The sequence below is a fragment of the Danio rerio genome, chromosome 7 (genome assembly GCF_049306965.1).
Source record: "Danio rerio strain Tuebingen ecotype United States chromosome 7, GRCz12tu, whole genome shotgun sequence".
Classification (NCBI taxonomy): Eukaryota; Metazoa; Chordata; class Actinopteri; order Cypriniformes; family Danionidae; genus Danio; species Danio rerio.
Window position 1 is genome coordinate 39,521,077 of NC_133182.1, and position 18,924 is coordinate 39,540,000.

Here is an 18,924-nt window from a genome sequence, read left to right on the forward strand (position 1 = left end):
TTCTCCTTTTAGTTAAACATGACTGGAGTTAGACTAAAGCCCTGGTCAGGACAAACAAGTTTTATTGTAAGTTACGAAAGTTGCTATGTCAGATTATGCAATTTTGTTTTGACTTGCGTGACTTGCTGTGTAACAAACATGTCAGACTACATGTTCCTTCACGATCAGTCAGCCCGTGACATCTACAATGAGCGTTATTTCCCAAAGAAGTCACAAGTGTTGCTGTAACAATATTTTTTATCTTTTTAATTTCAATGTTTGTTTTTTTTTATCTTAAGTCAATCACAATAAACACTCATGCTTGCTGACACTTAGGCTACTTTATTAAAGGGCATTCCTTTTGACATGGATAGGATCATACCTAAATTTCCTTTTTAATATTAAGATATTTTCTTTTAAATCTAAATGTGTACTTTCCAGCCATGGTTTCTTATTAAACACCTCGTCTGAACTTGCCGCGAGTGAGACGGAGAAAATGAAAGCACATCAGCACCAAACAAAAATCATGCTCAAGACAAAATAATGACATATTTAAAACAAAAAAAAACAAAAGCAAACTTACAACAGAGGCTTGTAACAAAACAATCACAGTGAAACATTAATTAAATCCTTATTTTCCACAGAGTAAAACACATAATCCACCCGCACAGTTGAGTAATGGACGGGCACTAAAAATAATTTGTATATCTTTTTGAAATTAATTTCGTTTGGTATAATTTGTATCTTAATTTTAATATATTTTTTCTTGGTCTGTTATCTACTAGATAAGCAAGAATAACATCTACCATCAACAACCAGTCCAAACAACAACCATTGCGCTATAAACTTTAGCGCCAAAGCACAAACTGGTTTGTTAAATAAAATATAATCTAGTCTAAATAAAAATGAGTGAAATATTCATTCATTCATTCATTTTCTTGTCGGCTCAGTCCCTTTATTAATCCGGGGTTGCCACAGCAAAATGAACCGCCAACTTTTCCAGCAAGTTTTTACGCAGCGGATGCCCTTCCAGCCGCAACCCATCTCTGGGAAACATCCACACACACATTCACACACACACTCATACACTACGGACAATTTAGCCTACCCAATTCACCTGTACCGCATGTCTTTGGACTGTGGGGGAAACCGGAACACCCGGAGGAAATCCACGCGAAGGCAGGGAGAACATGCAAACTCCACACAGAAACACCAACTGAGCCAAGGTTCGAACCAGCGACCCAGTGACCTTCTTGCTGTTAGGCGACAGCACTACCTACTGCGCCACTGCCTCACTGTGAAATATTCAGTTTCAGATAAACTTATATTAAATTATATTGTTTTCATTTATAATGGCAAAATCAAACATCGCGATGGTCAGTTTAAGTTTAATTAGTTCAATCAAGTAATTTGAACAAGCAGGAAAGGCTTTTATAATGTATTAGAAGCACTGAACGTGTTTTCAGATTACCTTGAAAGAACGAACTCGGTCAGAAGGCTGAGAGATCTCTGAAAGTCATTGTGAAAATGGAGGTGTTTGCATATTTGAGCCAGTCTGTCAAATGCAATTGCTTATAAAATGTTAATATTTTAGAGAAAATACTTAAACTTTGCATAACCAATGATCTTTTCCACCCAAGACCCACCCATAAGTAAATATGCAGCGTCTTTTTTGATTATGATGACCCACGGATTAACAGCAGAACCGGCAGATATAACTAAGAAATTATATGCTCCTATTGTCCAGCGTCACCTACATGACGAAACTTGAAGATCGGGGAAAAAATTACATCTGCTACACTTTCTGAGGTGGCACAGACATGGTATCGGTTGCCATGAACTATGCCACACGCGAGAAAAAAATGATTAAATCTTGTGACATGACGCTTATTCGTCATTTAGAATCTCAAACGACACCCTATGTCAAGGAAATAAAGCCAAAACAGTGACAAAATCATGTGATATGACCAGGGCTTAAATAATACTAAAGCTCTTTCCAGTTTTGTAATATTGAATTAATTTGATTCTGGCTATCACAGATGAGACAGTTGAGAAGTTGTGCTCATTTTCGTTAAACGTACTGTAGACATACTATTGGGGAAATAATTGCATGAAATTGCTTCTGCAAGCATTTTGCACACTATATGGGCATATTTTAATATACAAATGCCCCCTTATTTTATCGCCTTTACAGCGGTGGACATACTACAAATGAAATCAGAGAAAATATTCATAAACTTGCTGCAGTTTTTACATCAATGGATGTGGTGTGTGTACAGTATCTATAACAATCTTAAGGCTGGAGCTCTACAACCATTGGAAAAGCCCTCCAGCTCTGAGAATTTACAGATATAAAAAAACACATCTGCCCTGCAGTGACTGTCAGAATTTTATTTGGGATTTTACTTTGCAATGTCACAAAAATCCTCTTGCTGCACTAAAACCCACTGAGCTTGCATTTATGAGAAGCACGTGGAACCAAACCTGCGCAAACATAATAAGAAATTAAAATAGCGAGGGGGAAGCATGGAAAGGGGGCAAAAATCTTACATATCTTATTCACAGAACGATGACTTGCTATACCTTCTTTGCTCTAACAAGAAAGGACTGTGATAAAAAAAAGAACTAGAGCGAAGCAGTTAATTTAATTTGACTTATAGCCCACTTAATTAAAACAAAACTAATACTGTATGTGCTGGTATTGCAGAAAAAAAGCCCTTAGCAATCCATTGATTTTTAAGTTTAGACAACTCAAAAGGCAGCTCTTTGATTTCAGGAACTGCGAAATAGGGCTTGGTTCTCTATTTTAAACAAAAAATACACAGCGCTTCTTTTACCTTACATTATTATTTGCCTTCAGTGTAAGGCCACCAACAAACCAACAAATTCTGACAACTGTTCCATTCCTAATTAGACATTTAATGAGCTTGCTGGTGTTAAATGCTAAATCAGTTGTGATGGCTTATATTTAGTTGGAGTTACAATTACTCTGATTTATGATCCCCAGCAGATTCCTGGCATTATTGACTTGGGAAGGATAATGTTAATGGTTTCTCAAAAAGAGCTCCCAGAGCCTTCAGCAGCTTTATGAGCTAGATTTGTCCACTGTCTCTGCTGGTAACTGAAAATCCCAAATCAACTATCCACCGTAACAATCATTTCTCTGAAAAGCCTTGTTGTCCTCCTTAATTGGTTCTGAAAATCATATATTTTATATTGATGTGTGTAACACTATCAAAGCAGCACAATTTTTATTCAGTGATAATAAAGAATATTTACTGAATACCAAATCTGCAAATTAAAATGACTTCCGTAGAATCATGTGAAACTACAGACTAGTAATGGCTGATGAAAATCAAGGTTTACCATCTAGGTAAAACAAACCTTCAACCATTAATTAAAAAGATTTATCTAGGAAACTTTGTTTTATAAAATATTTTTGACAAATTAAGTATTATATTGCCATGTTCAGCACACATCATGCTTTGTTTGACTGAGAGCTGCACATTACACCACATTCACAGGGGGCGTCAGCATCAATGCTTCACATTTACTTTGATTGAGTGATGTTTAGCGTTGTCAAACCGAACTGTGGATCTGTCAGCGCCGCTTCAGTGGCTTTGCTCGGTGTAGATGTAGAGAATTTTCCAACCTTTCAAGCGCCAACGGAAGCGCCAGCCAATTAGATCGCTTTTTGCAAACACCCCACCTCAGACAGTAGCCAACAGTGGACTAATTTCATTGGCTGACACTACTATAATGATTGGGTAGGGCCCCAACTTCAGACAAGCCCTCAGTCAAGCATTGAGGCTGAGGCCCAGTTTTAATCGAGCGTTAGAGCGGAGCTCATTAACATACGCGTTCAATCCAAATATGGTCAATTATGGACCTTCTGATTTTAGGGGCATTTTATTGAGTTTCAGTTTACTAGAACTTCTATGTTAAGCTGCTATGACATAATCTACATTGTGCTATATAAATAAACATGAAATAAATAATAGAATTTTCAAGAATCTATACCATTAACTACACATCTTACCAACTGACACCAGTGAAACTGATATCCACTCACTTTGGAACAGATGTTAGATTACATAAATATACTGTTAATTAGTAGAGTCTGCTTGCCATCAAACATGCAGTTATACATGTACCTTGGTTCTTTGTATGACTACCAACTACATTTCTTGTCCCTATTATAATACTGGTTAACTTCAATGTAGAGCATTTCCATATTCAGAACTTGAGACGCTTTGTTAATTTCTGCTTCTTGAAGCCATATATTATGATGAAGTAAATGCATCAGAGAGCATGGAAACATCTTAGCTCATTAATACTTCTGCTCTTTGGCTGAGCTGGCCAGAAAGAAGACTTCTGAGGAAAGGGTTGTTAATAAGAGAATTCAAGTTCAAGTAAGATAATGAGCTTGCTCAGCTAAAGGGCCACCAAGCTCGGTTGTCTTTGCCGAACAGATTTGTAAAACCTCCAACACATTCCTCCACCTCTGTAGCATCTAATGAGTCCTAGGTTGTCTTTGTGAAATGGAGTAGTTCTTGTTTTGTTCCAGAGTTGCTGGGAATCTCATGAGGAAACTGCTGTCTTCTCAGGGGATTCATAGGCTATGGATGGCTGGTAGCTGTCCAGGGCTACTCAGTAGGTTGACTGCTCCGGGATATCAGTCAACGTGCAGGCCAATGATTCAGCTGTCGTGCCTCCTGCTACTGAACAATGTCATTATCGGTCCTTGGAGGTGGCTGTCTCTGCTCTGTCAGCTGATAGGGTGCAGAGCTTTAATTGTGTGCTGGTTGAGGAAGGAAGGCAGGTGGGAAGGAAGGACTCAGGTGGACAGGTATGAGACACATCTCTCTTATTGCTGGCTCTCTGACACAACAAGACAAGTAAAGCACGTACTGGAACATATGAAATGGATAAGACTGTTAAATAGATGGTTGTTCAATCCAATTGGAAATAAAAGTCATCTACCCTGAATTTCTTACAGAAAGGTTGGCAAGATTATAGGGCTGGGTGAAATGGCAAAAATGCAAACTCTCTATATATTTTTTTTCATATCGATCAATAACGATAAGTTTCAAATAATTTGTTCAAGATGTTAATGCTTCCAGCTTTAAAAGTTATATCGTAACAATGACTGATGCAACAAAAATTAGAGGGTTGAATAAATTATAATTCAAGCGTTCACACTTGAATATTGCTTGATAATAACTGGCAAAAAATTACTTCTTTTATGACCCAAAAACCTATCCCATCTACACTAATAATTGCGTAGCCTGAAGTCTGACAAGCTATTTTTAACACTTGCACTGAATTTCTAACACGTGTGTCCTTCGCCAATTTTTGGATGGAAAAAATGTTCTCTTAATTACTGCATCAAATATAGGCCTGAAATATTTAAGCTAGAGCACATAATTAAAGCACCCACAAGCATTTTGTATGAACATATTTACAGGTGATTTTTTCTGACAGATAAACTAGACGGCAGTCAAGTAATTGTTGATGAAAAAAAATCACAGATGCCACCAAAAAGGAAAAAAGACTAGGTGTACTTCATTAAATGCAATTGGAAGTGCATGTCTAATGTAAATGTTTCGATCTTAAGTGTTTTCTAGAACAAGCATCCACGAACTGAGCATGAGCCATTTAAACATTACTCAGTGCTGTAATGGCTGCGCAATATATGAACTTCTAATGGGCTGCAAAATCAATAGTACAGTTTATTTGACATCTAATGCCTATAACAGGTTTCTTGTATTTGTAATTAGTCTGCAGTGATGCTCCAGAGGGGATGTGTGTAGTGTGGGAGGACAGAAGAATGCACTCAGGCCTCTGTAGAGCGACGGCAGCCTGCTGGGAAGTGAAGAGGGTATCTGACCGGGGGGTGAATGTTCTGCTCTGCTGACACGATCCAGCTCTACCTCCTGCTATGCCCCATTTACTTCAGCAGAGCTGTAGCGTATCTGATCCTATGTGCTCTGATATCTAACAACTGCTGGCTTTCTTCCTCTTCCGATTACAAAAGATACAATAACTCAATTTGTGATCAATGTCAGTTAACATTCGCTTCGTAAAACTGCCAGCTGTGTGGATCTAAAATGATGTTCTTATTTTCAGTACTGTGTGCTTAAAATGTAAGTCTACTTTAACTTGGGTTTAAAAATATAGTAGAATATCTCTCAAATGATGAAAGTACAAAAATAATCTGTCCTACATTGTTGGAGTGCTGTGCAGTAGCTTTCATGACCACAAAGGCCTGTTCATAGTGAGAACGCAAACTAGTTACTGTTGTGAAAACTATATTAATGTCCATGCCAATGGACGATAGCAATTTGTTTATTATAGAATATAACTGTAGTACATTAGAACAGATTCTGATAGGATGACAATGGTTTTCTAAGTGGTGCTTACAGCAGAGATAAAGTGATGCTCGATATTGAATTTTTGGGAATAAGCCAATAAATGTTTTTACTCGTTTAGTCAATTAAGATTTTTTGGTTTATTATTTGTGTGTTTTTCAGAAAGTGTAAAAGGGGAAGTTCAAGTGAAAATGAAAATTTCCTCACCACTGTTACTTCTTTCTTCTGTTGAACACAAAACAAGATATTCTAAATATTTAAAAAAGCAGCCATTGAAATTCATATAAGAACCATATATATATACAGGGGAAAGAAGCGGAGCAGATATGGAGCAGACATGGAGTTAACAGAGCAGATATGGAGTGTATATATAGCGTGTATATTTGGTGGCTCTAAATAACGCCACGAGTCTTGGATTTTAACCATTAAATCAAATCAGATTTGTGATTTTATCAAATAAGTTAATGCAATTCATGTGGTTTACAGTTATTTTTCCAGCCTAACATGTACAGTGCCCCATATAAATCAAATGTTGTACCAGGGCCGCCATCAAGACACATGAGAAACCTGTTATTGCTGAGAGGCTGACACACAACACACACTAGACTAGTGACTGTTAAAGGTGTTGTATGTAAGTTTTTGTCTCTTCTTCTAAAGCAGAAATACCATAATATGTTTGCAGATATTTAAGAAACATTATAAGTAAACATTCTTGTTTATCTAAAAAACAATGCTGAAGTCAGTTATTCTTCTTTGAAAATGTGTGTTACGTGATGGAAAGGCTGTCTTTGTTTTTGTTTTTTAACATGCCCAATGCCACTTTAGCCAACTCAACAATCAATTCAAGGCATTGGTTAGAAGAACTAAAACTACTTTAAATATGAAAAATAATTCTTCTATTGTGTGCTGTTGCTTTTATTTAGAGCACAATTTAAATCAGCTTTAAGGCTCGAGACTTACTGCTGTTGGTCTTCAACCACTGGGTGTCTTACTTACATACTGCACCTTTAATAAATAACTTATGAATGGGTATAATTGTATACAGAGGCATTCTGTACTTGCACTCCAAGACAACAATCAAAAATGGTAAATCTAAATCACCTTATAACCACAGAAATTACTGCACAAATGACCAGGCTGCTGACCTGATATTACTACTAGCACTACTGGCAGACATGTAAACTATTGTAGTCTTGTATTCTTATATAAAGCACCATCATCATATCAGCAAGGCAAATCAGCATAATTTTCCATATCTGTTCAATGCCAATGCTTACATTTCAACCAATCATTTTGAGAAAACAACCCTTATCGGCCGGTTTATCAAACTTGTTTCATTAATATTATGCATCCCTAATATGGAGCTTGACCACGTCCAGGGAAACTGGCCAGGATTTCTAACTCCATTTACTGGCTCTAAATCCTCCTAAAGTTATTAGCATTTATCTGCTTTGCTTAGGACACTCAATGGTGCACTGAACAGAGACAAAACAACAAGATAAAAGCAAAAACAATTGAAATCAATTCATACTTTTGCAAACAGCATTGTATGGCTCATATTTCCAATCCTCCACCTTTATTTGGGATACTTAACGAAAAGCCACAACAAGAAATATTTTGTGAGATATTTCAAGCCAGAGACTTTTTTCCAGGGTATTTGGGGCAAAGCCTGGATTCTGCAAGCCAAGTATGGAAAGGAGATTTTCCAAAACAATTGCATGTGTTTGAAAAGCTTTAACAAAAACCTAACAAAATCTTTATTGTCCTCAAAAAGCTATTGGATTCAACCAGACCCGATTGGCATTAGGACATGCTTCTGCATGTGTGATATGTATTGTAATGTTCTGTCTCATTTTTTATGTTGTATTTTTCGACTATAAACCAATGTTGCTTGAATAACCTCAGTTTTTATTGCCCTGTCTGTGAGATGAGTATTTAAAAATGACACAATGACCTTTGACACAACAACTGACAAATAAAATGCTCAATCCTCACCCATCAACAGATTGTCAGCAAGTCTGGCACATCTGGGTTAAGAGATAAGTGAAGGTCAAACTCAATTTAACAAGGATCGACTTCTTTTTTTTAACCTTTAAGGATTAGTTCACCAAAAAAATGAAAATTCTGTTATCAATTACTCATGTCGCTCCAATACCCAGAGACCTTTGTTTGCCTTGAGAACACAAAGTCTAAGAAAGGAATCAAAATACGTTATTACTAAATAAACATGGAATGCTTTGACAGTGTCTTTCTTTACTTTTCTGGATCTGATCTTCTCCCATCATCTATTTTTCGCCTTGCTGTCTATGAAGGTTTAACAAGCTCTCGGATTTCATCTAAAATATCTTTATTTATGTTCTGAAGATAAATAAAGTTCTCAGGGCATTGGAACAACATGAAGATGAGCAAATAATAACATAATTTTCTTTATAGGGTAAACTAATCTATTAATACAACAACCCAACAAACACAACATACATTTCCTTTTATTTCTTGATCTGTTAAATTTCTTGATTCTGATTGGCTAGAAGATCTGTTATAACATCTGCATCTGAGACGCGTTCGTGTAAATATATATATATATATATATATATATATATATATATATATATATATATATATATATATATATAAATATGTGCAATATCAAACGAGTTGCAGTGTGAGGTGGCTGTATATCATTACTGGTGGGAGGTGTGCGTTGGTGCCCTAGTATCCCACCAGAGACAACATACAGCCATATCGCACTGCTACTCATTCAACAGCATATTAGTGTATATAAAAAAGAAAATCCAACACAGAGAATCTAAAAACCCTTTTTTATGAAATACTACTTTCCTCCGCCATTCATTCACATTGCAGCTGACGTCAGAACAACAGAAACTGTCGCTACTTTACAAACGTCACTTTGGGGCTAGTGTTTGAATGATTCTCTAACATAGTCTAAAGTGATGACAAAACAGATTATTCTGCTGAAATTTTAAGATTATAAGGCTGAACGGCATGAAATGCGATCAGTCTAGACAGATTTCCCAGTATTCTCTGCTGCAATCGGGATATCACAATAATTATCCCCGAAAAAGCCAAAGCAAAGCAAACACTGCGAGAAACACTACCAGACTATGGTATAAATACAGCACTACAACATACAAAAGTGAGAGATCGACTTAGAAAGTCACTTACCTGTTTTAAAATTATTTGATAAGCTGTAATTTGAAATTCCACAGTTTTTCTCCTCTAAGGGCTTATTATGTCTCTGTCACCATCTTTTGGCGGAACGTCAATCGTCTTTGCTCTGCTCAATAAGGCAGGCTGATGGGTGCTGAAGCACTGTATCTCCAAAATTACAGACGAATTATCATGTTTGTAAACATTCAGGATGCGTGGCAGCGAGGTTGCAGAAAAAAACAGGAGTGCTAGCATTTACAGCAAGGGAATGACATCTGATGCGGTACAGAGTTTGTTGTTGCATTAGAAATAAGTTATATTGATTACATATTATTAATATTATTTACATTATGCTTTCAGCGTATTATAACAGCTTGTCACCCAGTGATAAGCACAGTGATTCGGCAAAATTAACATTAAAGTGCGCGGCGTTCGTCTGACAGGTCTATTTGCGTTAGCACCTTCCTAATGGCTTTTGGATAAGATGAAATGGCCCAGCATCCAGCCCGAAATATACAACTATCTCATTGAAACTCCAAGTGTTTTTACAAAGGAGAAGTTAAAGGCCTACAAGTCTTTGAATGCCAACAGTCTTGTTCTGTGTAGTCATGTGCAAGAAAAAATGTTCCATGATTACCAGATTCAAAACCTTGTAGTGCTAAAAACCGAGGTTCTGCCTAGCCAAAGACAAGGAAAGAAGACGGAGCTATACAAGGCCTGGGTAATCATCAACAAGCAAAACTACTGCATTCTGACAGCGAGCAGCACTTGTACAGCAGGGTATGTGAACTCACATTTTTACATTTCATTCTAAGCATTCAGTGTCCGAAGTTTAATTAACTACATTTAACTGTTTGCTGAAATCATCAAATGAGTCAATCAAAAATGAGTAATGTGTATGATTTAGCATAGCGTGAACTTACCTGGTATGAAATGAGAACTGCAGAGTCAGACATTTTTTATTAAGTCCTCACTCCAGCTCTCTTTTAGCCAAAGACATCTGCGGTTGGCATTAAAACCAATGTGGTGTACTGTAAAAGTTAAGTTTTCTATTTTTGGAAATTGGCATCCTACTGCACAACTTGACAAGTTTGCTATTGCAACCGGGAACCAGTGTGATGTCATGTGTGATGTAGGTTGGTAATTTCTCTATAAATCTTCAAAATATGCTATGTCCTCATAAATAAACTGCATAGTTGCAATCTAAACAACTACATTCTCACCTAAAAAGCCTCAAAAGTACATTAAGTTGTCGAACAGCCGCAATATGTGTCAAACTGTAGAGAGTTTATAGATCTGCTGTCACTCTATGTGGGTGAAATAATACAGAAGGGCAGTGCGAGTGTTTTTATTGCAGAATATCGCACTGCAATCAGTCAATCAGATTTGAGAACTAGACAGAACTGTTGTATATATTAGATGAATCCATGATGAAAGATTAGATGTGGTCAGGTCATACATCCCACATAGGGTCTCTCTCTTTTACTGTCCACCTGTGTCTGATTTAAAGTAGGCAAATCTAATGTGTTGTAACTGATGAAAATTACTGTCATTTTTACCCATTTGGGCAAATATTGCACAGCAAAAGCAATAATAGTTTCAGCTTGTCTACAATCTGGCAAATGACCACGGAATAAGCGGGATAAAGTATATATCTGACTATGTGTACATGCCCTAACCTCTGCTTTGGAAGATCCTGAAGATTCTTTCAGGCTGAACAGATGTTAGTGCCTAAGTGCTGCCAGGTGTGAGATCAAGCTCAGATAACAAGAATCACTCTGCAATCTTGTAATCAGCCCTGGGTAATCGCCAAGAGCTTCCAGTAACCCTCGTCATAAGAGAGAGAGAGAAAGAAAGAGAGAGGCGGGGAAGAAAATAACTCTAATATGTGACCAATTTCCTCCCCTGTCCATAGCATCTGCCCTCAATCAGCTGCACTCTTGTGCTCAGTGGAGTGCTCACTCTTACCTTTCTCTATCATAGTGCAGCCTTTCCGCTCACTGTGATTTCCTCGACACTGTGGGCTACCAAAGCATTTTGACTTTCTGTTCGGGTGGATGGCTACATGTCAAATATTAAATCCCAGAAAAAGAACTTATATGCCTTTCTGGAAAACCCCACAAAAACACCCATGAAAACAGGAATGCTAATATTATGGTTCATTCAGAATCCAAATCAGGGAGTCACAGCAGCATTAAAATTGTCTGAAAAACATGCGCCGTAGATGAGATTTTTGCCCTGAGATTGATATTTTTCTTGTGTTAAGTATTCTTTGTAGACTATTCAGAACTGTTGAAGAATCATCCTCTCTAACTGAAGACAAATTACATTTTGGCATAAATCGCTTTAATACCACTCACCATTACTGATTTCAGGCAAGTCAAATTTGGTGAAGTCCCACCACTGCAGACGATAGGTAGTGTTAGCGATGTTGCTGGCCACTGCAGATTGACCGTCTCCAATTACAGCACCTTCAAAGACAAGCAGAAAAAAGTAGATATACCAATTTATAACTTTCATAATAGAACTGCACAAAAATGATATAAAAAAATATGTAATTTTCTTGACAAGCTATACTTGGAGAAAATTACTCAATGTGAAGTGATTTTGAGGGAAAATTAATCTCAATGGAAAAAAGTGAAAAATTACTTTTTTACGCTGAAGGCTTTTTAATTTGAAATGTAATGTTTGATTCAATGAGTCAGATTAATTCAGTGATTTGTCTGAAAAAGTAGGAAGGTGGCATTCAAAATCTATAAATAGAACAGTACCGATATTTCTTTCTTATCTTCTTCATCAAACAGTAACCCATCAGACTATTTTGAAAAGAAACATTAGTTGCAGACGTGTACAAATTCAATGTTTCACTCTTAATGTTGTGACACACAGATTTGTGTTAAAGGTGCAGTAGGTGATTGTCTTAAGAAACATGTTTTGTTTTGCTGGTTGAATGTCTCTTCACATTCCAATAGTAATGATTAAATTATCTAAATGTATTTATATGTATTTCTATATTCTGGGTAAGGCATAAAAATAAAAAAATTTTCATCTAATTAAAAATTGTCGGGCTGATAATTCCTATAATTGTGATAAGTAGCCCAAACTGTATGTTAAGAAATGTAGATTTGTACACACACGCACGTTCATGTGCACACGAGAAAGAGAGTGAGAGCGGTAAACACAAATGCTCAATTAGTTACCATGCGGCACGCTGGAGAAAGTATGACACCATGGTTGAACTATTACTTTTAGACAAATAATGTTATGTTGTAAAATTCTTTTAGTCACGCAAAGCTTATGTAGATTTTGTTGTTATGAATGGGTTATAAGCACAGAAGTGTTGTTCAGCCAATGAAATCTACCGGTGAAAGATTGATGTGACTATTCTTAATTACATAAGGTCTTTTTACAGCATCAATAATGTAGATTTTTATTTAGTTTAACAACAAAACATCAGTAAATATTACTATTCCACCTAGCCTGCTTTACTGAGGTGAACATGGTTTTACATTGATTTATTTTTGAACAATGACAACCTATGACGCACTCCCTATATTGTTTACCATGCTATTTTGAATTTTCAGTCTGAAATAGCATGCATGTATGGCTTAGTAAGAAGTATAATATCTGCATGCTGCCAGCCAACCACTAAGCATACAGTAATCATTTTAGGAAAAAGCGCATGAGAGAGTGAGACCAGCGATCCTTGCATACATGAAATATTGCACAGTATGAAGTCTTGCTTGCTACACAACTGAAAACGTGCTAGATATAATACAGTTTTCTATTCAGAATTGTAGTATTATAAGGTATTATAAAGTTTACATTAACTAGTGGGTCTCTGTCATCTTTATTTGTGCGTTTGTGATATCAGGAGGCGTGGCTTTGGATGGCAGGGGTGGGACTGTGTTTCAAAGATATTATGCTTACCGGTTAGCATTTTGGCAGATCCCTTACTGCACCTTTAACGTTTCCACTTAAATGGCAGCCTACCTGCACAATGTAACAATTGTCAAGCCATATCTCAATACTGATTAGATTTTTAAAATCATGCAACAAAGTAAATTGATCAAAAGGGACATAAAAACATGCATAATGTAAAAATAATTATTAAATATATATGCTGTGATTTTTATAAGCATATTGCACAGGACAACAGTTTTTTAAGAATAAAACTGAGAACCAAACCAATATATTGGAATGATTACTGAACGATTGTTAAATGCTGAGGACTGACTGAATATTCAAGTATAAATTCAAATGTAAATGCATTGAAACACTACTACTGCATTCAGACTCCTTTAAGATAGTATATATATCTTACCCGAAGAGACAGTACAATTTGTACATTTGACCGCAACAATAGATTTCAACAAGGAAACTCAAACAGCATTTGACTGCAATATCTGCTGTGTTTTGTTGTGGTTAACAGGGCATCTCTGAGTGCAACCCAAGACTTGAACACTCAGTTCAGTGCAGACCACATGAAAATAAATAACATGAAGGGTTCACTGATACTGGTCAAACTCACTGCGTATATTCTTGTTCAGTTAAAGGAAAGCAGATAAAAATAAATAGCCAAAAAAAAAACCAGACAAAAGTCTCTCATATCTCAACTATATAATATATCAGCAAACCCTCTTTGCATCAGATCTAGACAATAACAGTTAAGCTTTGTTTTGCCTCAGGAATTTAGTCTATCTGAGATAACTTGTTACGTGAAGATTCTTACATAAACTTGCCTGCACTTTGCAAATCAGAGAACGTACTCGCCACTGAATTTAATAGAGGCCCCTGCTTGCAACATAACTCTTTTCAGAGATAAACAAGGAAATGTCAGGCTGTCCTCTTCAGTGCTCAGCCCCTGTCACCATAATTACAGAAGCGAAGAGGGAAGGCTTTGGCCAAATAGTACACTTAGAGGTCCATTTGGCAGTAGAGGGTCGATCCTGGGCCTAGCTAACAGATTAGATTTGCCTGTTATGACCTGAACTCAAGGAGACGTAATGCAGACATAAATATCTATTACGCAGCTTCGCCCTGCACTCTGCCGTCTGCCCATTACGGTGCACAGACACCCAGGTGTGGTGAGCTGGCGTTCAGACGGGCTTTCAGGAGATGCTCTAACAGCCACGAGCTAATGAGCTGGAGGGATTCTCTCACTAGAAAAGACCCTTTGGGAACCAGACGCTATGGACTTAGCACTAAACCTGACCTGAAATAAAACACATCTGATAGTGCTGTATAAGAAAAGTATAAATCGAAAAGTTTGGCATCAGTAAAATATTACACTATTACAGGCTTACCAAGCCTGCAATTACTTGACTAAAAAGCACTGAAAATATTAATGTATTATCAAATGTTATTTAAATATTAAAATATATTTGATAAAATATTGCAATTAAACAAGTAAACTAAATTTTTATATGAATATATTATTATTATTATTATTATTATTATTAATGTAAATTCTTGATGTGATGATGGCAAAGCTGAATTTTCTAATTGATATTTCAGAAATCATTCTAATATGCTGGTTTGCTGCTCAAGAAACATTGCTTATAGCTAACATTTGAAGGGAATAGGGTATATAGGGGGGATAACTGGGAATAGAACACAACCAGAAATTATGTTTTTAACTACAGCTCCAGGTGTAGTTGCTAACTTACAAGTTTGCAACGCGGTTTGCGAATGTTTGAACGATGGATTTGGGAAACACAAACCCAACAAACTAAGTTTATAACAATGGAACTTAAAACCATAGTTGGCTAACGATGGTTTTCGGAAACACAAACCCTGGGCCGGCTGTTTGACTTGGGGGGCGTTCGCTTGCACTGGCCCGACAATGGAAAAGCGGTTGTACCTTGCTCCACTTGGTGGATATTGCGCGAAACACAAGTGTTTTTTTTTTTTTTTTTTTTGGAAAGGCGGCACAGCACATGACAAATTGCAGCACTACGCATGAAGAAATGTGCATTCTCAGCAGCCATATCTGTATTACATTTGTTAATACTTTTACGAAAAAATACATATAGAGAATATAAATAGAAAAATTTCATTTTCTGTTATTTTACAAATGTTAGATGATGAGGTCAAAACAAAACGTTATAATATTATATTGCACCTTCTGCAATTACTTGATTAAAACATACTGAAACAATTATTAAGTATTATTTAAATATGAAAAATATTAAAACATATCGCAATAAAAAAGTAAGGTGATATAAAAAAAATTGACAATTGTTATGCAATTACTTGACCAAAACATACTTAAACCATTATTTTATTATTGAATATTATTATAATTTTATAATATATCAGAAAAATGCTGCAATTAAAAAATACATTTACATTTATTTTAAAATGCAATTTCTCTCACTGACAGTTTGTGGGTGTGTAGGTCACACAATTAATTATTTCATGTTAATTGCGTTTATGGATATTTTCTTCTAAGCCAAATTACTTTGTCACCTTGCTTCTCTTCTGACATTTCTCATTGACAGAAAACAATTTTACAAGTATGCCTCAGTACAATGAAAGCATTTTTCTTTTCACTTCAGACAAACACTTTAAAATTAAATCTACTGCATTTAAAATGTAATATTAATGTGAGTAATTTAAAAGTAAATCCACAGTAATAGGAATATCTTTATTGTAACAGAGTTAAAATAAAAATAAAATGGTTTTAACAACCAATATTTTCATTGTCAACAAGCAAAAGCAGTTTTACTGAGTAGACAGAGAGACTATAAGACAAACGAAGGACTTGAAAGGAAACCTTTCAAACGTGACATGAGGGATGAATGATGGATAGGTGGAAAAAAAGAGGTCACTGTATCCATTATTACTGAATCTTCAGTTATTTTTTCTTCAGAAGTGCAGGTTAACAAAAGTGCAAATCACAAAAGAAACTGGACTAAAAAGTCATTAAAATGACTGACACGTAAAACGCATCAAAGCGACACCATGCCATTGTCTGAAAACAAAGGAGATAATTAATCATTTTATAAATGCTTGTATTTTAAAGACGTTTTTTGCTAGAGTGCGGTGGAACAGATGAGGAACAGACTGAGTTTACAAGAATTAGCCACACTTAAGTGACAATTTCATCAAAACAAACAAAAAAGGGGGCAAGTATGTGGGATTAAGCATTTATCATCTGTCACAGAGCAGTTATGTGCTAAACCTTTTTCACAGTTATCATTTTTCCCATAGACACACAAAATTGTGCAGGAATTTTTTTTTACTTTTGTAGAGTGCAGAGAGCCAAGGAGGATTTTATAAGGTGTATAGAAGCTACAAAGACACTGGGGAATAAATTCATTTACATTTTTACATTCATTTACATTTTTACCGATTACAGAATAAATGTACCATCAATGCAGTGGTATTTCAACACACAGAGTTCAAAAGTTGGTTTAACAGGTTTGTTGAGAGAATAGTTAGAGAATTACACATTTGTCATTGCTCACTTATCAAACTGGTTTTATGACTTTTGGGACATAAAGATAAATATTTATTGTTTAGCAAAACTTTTAAATGCCAAACTATTATTCTTCTTTTATTGACCTTATTCTAAAATGCGGAAGTGCGCCTGTTTTCGCGATTGTCTTAGAACTTCCGATTCAGTCGCCTATGGGAGAAATGACTAGGAATAATAAACGGCAGAAAATGGCCAAACTACTTGCTCAACAAACAAATGTTTGCATGACTACACAGACCACGTAGCATATTATAATAAGAAAATATTAAATTGCAACATCAAGCAGCGTAACGAGCAGTTGTTAACGTCAAAAAATGAATGGAAGTGAATGTGACCGGAAGTCGCGAGACAAAAAGATTCAAATGGCAGCGCCCGCTCGACAGCTGAGAATAAGGTGAAAAGCACACTTTAAAAAACATCCATATATTAGTAGTTTTACGTATTTTGTGATTCATGCTTTTTATTTCATTTTATTTATGTTTTTGAATTGCATTATGGAACCTTGATTAGTTTCAACAGTAACTCAAATAACCACTCGTTACAACCAAGGTATGCAGAAGAGCATCTCTGAATGCACAACACGTCCAACCTTGAGGTAGATAGGCTACAGCAGCAGAAGACCACACCAGTTGTCACTTCTGTTAGCTAAGAACAGGAAACTGAGGCTACAATTCCCACACGCTCACCAAAATTGAACAACATATGATTGGAAAAATGTTGTCTGGTCTGATGAGTCTCAATTTCTGCTGCAACATTTGGATGGTAGGGTCAGAATTTGGCATCAACAAAATGAAAGTATGGATTCATCCTGCCTTGTATCAACAGTTCAGGCTGCTGCTGGTGGTGTAATGGTGTGGGGGATATCTTCATGGCACAGTTTGGGCCCATTAGTACCAATTGAGCATAGTGTCAACACCACAGACTTACCAGATCTCAATCCAATAGAGCACATTTGGGATGTGGTGGAACAGGAGATTCACATTATGAATGTGCTGCCGACAAATCTGCAACAACTGCGTAATGCTATCATGTCAATTTGGACCAAAATCTCTAAAAAATGTTTTCAGTATACTTCTAAGCCATTAAGGATTAAGGCAGTTCTGAAGGCAAACAGGGGTCTATACTGGTACTATACATTACATACAGTGTATAAATCATCATCATAACAATTACACTAGAAGACATATTGCCACTAATTTTATGACAATATGATTACAATACCCCAAAAGCATCTGGAGAGAGAACATTATCAAACTGAAACTGAGCCAAATAAATAAAAAGCATAAGGATTTTATAATCCATAATAGTATGGCACTCTGGCGCCCAAAGAAAAATGTGTAAGTCTTTTACAAGCCTAATTAATAGACAGTTGTAAAGAGCGAAAGTGAGAGGGTGTAATTCAAGGTTGGTTGCTCTTTCTGGCGTAGTTCAAAAAAAGAGAGCCTGCCAGAAACACAACACAAATAGCACACAATCATACTCTACGTCAACAATCTAACATCTCTGACAAATGCTCAAAAAATCTATGTCACATTCTCTTAATTTTAGGATATGCTTAATATGTTGTTACCCTCAAAAGTACAATGTCAGGCGGTCAAATGGTTGTGTGTTCCACGAGGCAGAGATAATTTGAAAGTTTGGATGATTAGTTTAACAGGTCTTCGAGTCTTGGCAGGATCAACGCTTCTCACCCAGCCGGCTGATTAAACTTCTGCTCAACATCAATTACAGTCTCGGCACTCACAGGCACAAGCAGTTAGCACAGCGGAGGTCAGGTCTGCACCTTTTCACACTGAGCACCAAAGCTGTTACAACTGTTAACCAGCCACCATTCCAGCTGGCATTAACACTACAATGTCGTCTGGATACGGTTCAGCAGCCCAGTGTGTTATAATGCTGTGTCATCTTGGAGAGATTCGGATT

At 36.4% G+C, this 18,924-nt stretch overlaps 1 protein-coding gene across 2 annotated transcripts in view; it reads right to left on the minus strand.

The window, feature by feature from the left end:
* ambra1a (autophagy/beclin-1 regulator 1a) overlaps window positions 1-18,924 on the minus strand; it is a 106,457-nt gene that overhangs the window by 50,166 nt on the left and 37,367 nt on the right. For both annotated transcript variants that reach the window (XM_002667669.8, NM_001281992.1), the window contains 1 exon segment: window positions 11,879-11,989. In XM_002667669.8, coding sequence (XP_002667715.3) covers window positions 11,879-11,989 — 111 coding nt within the window.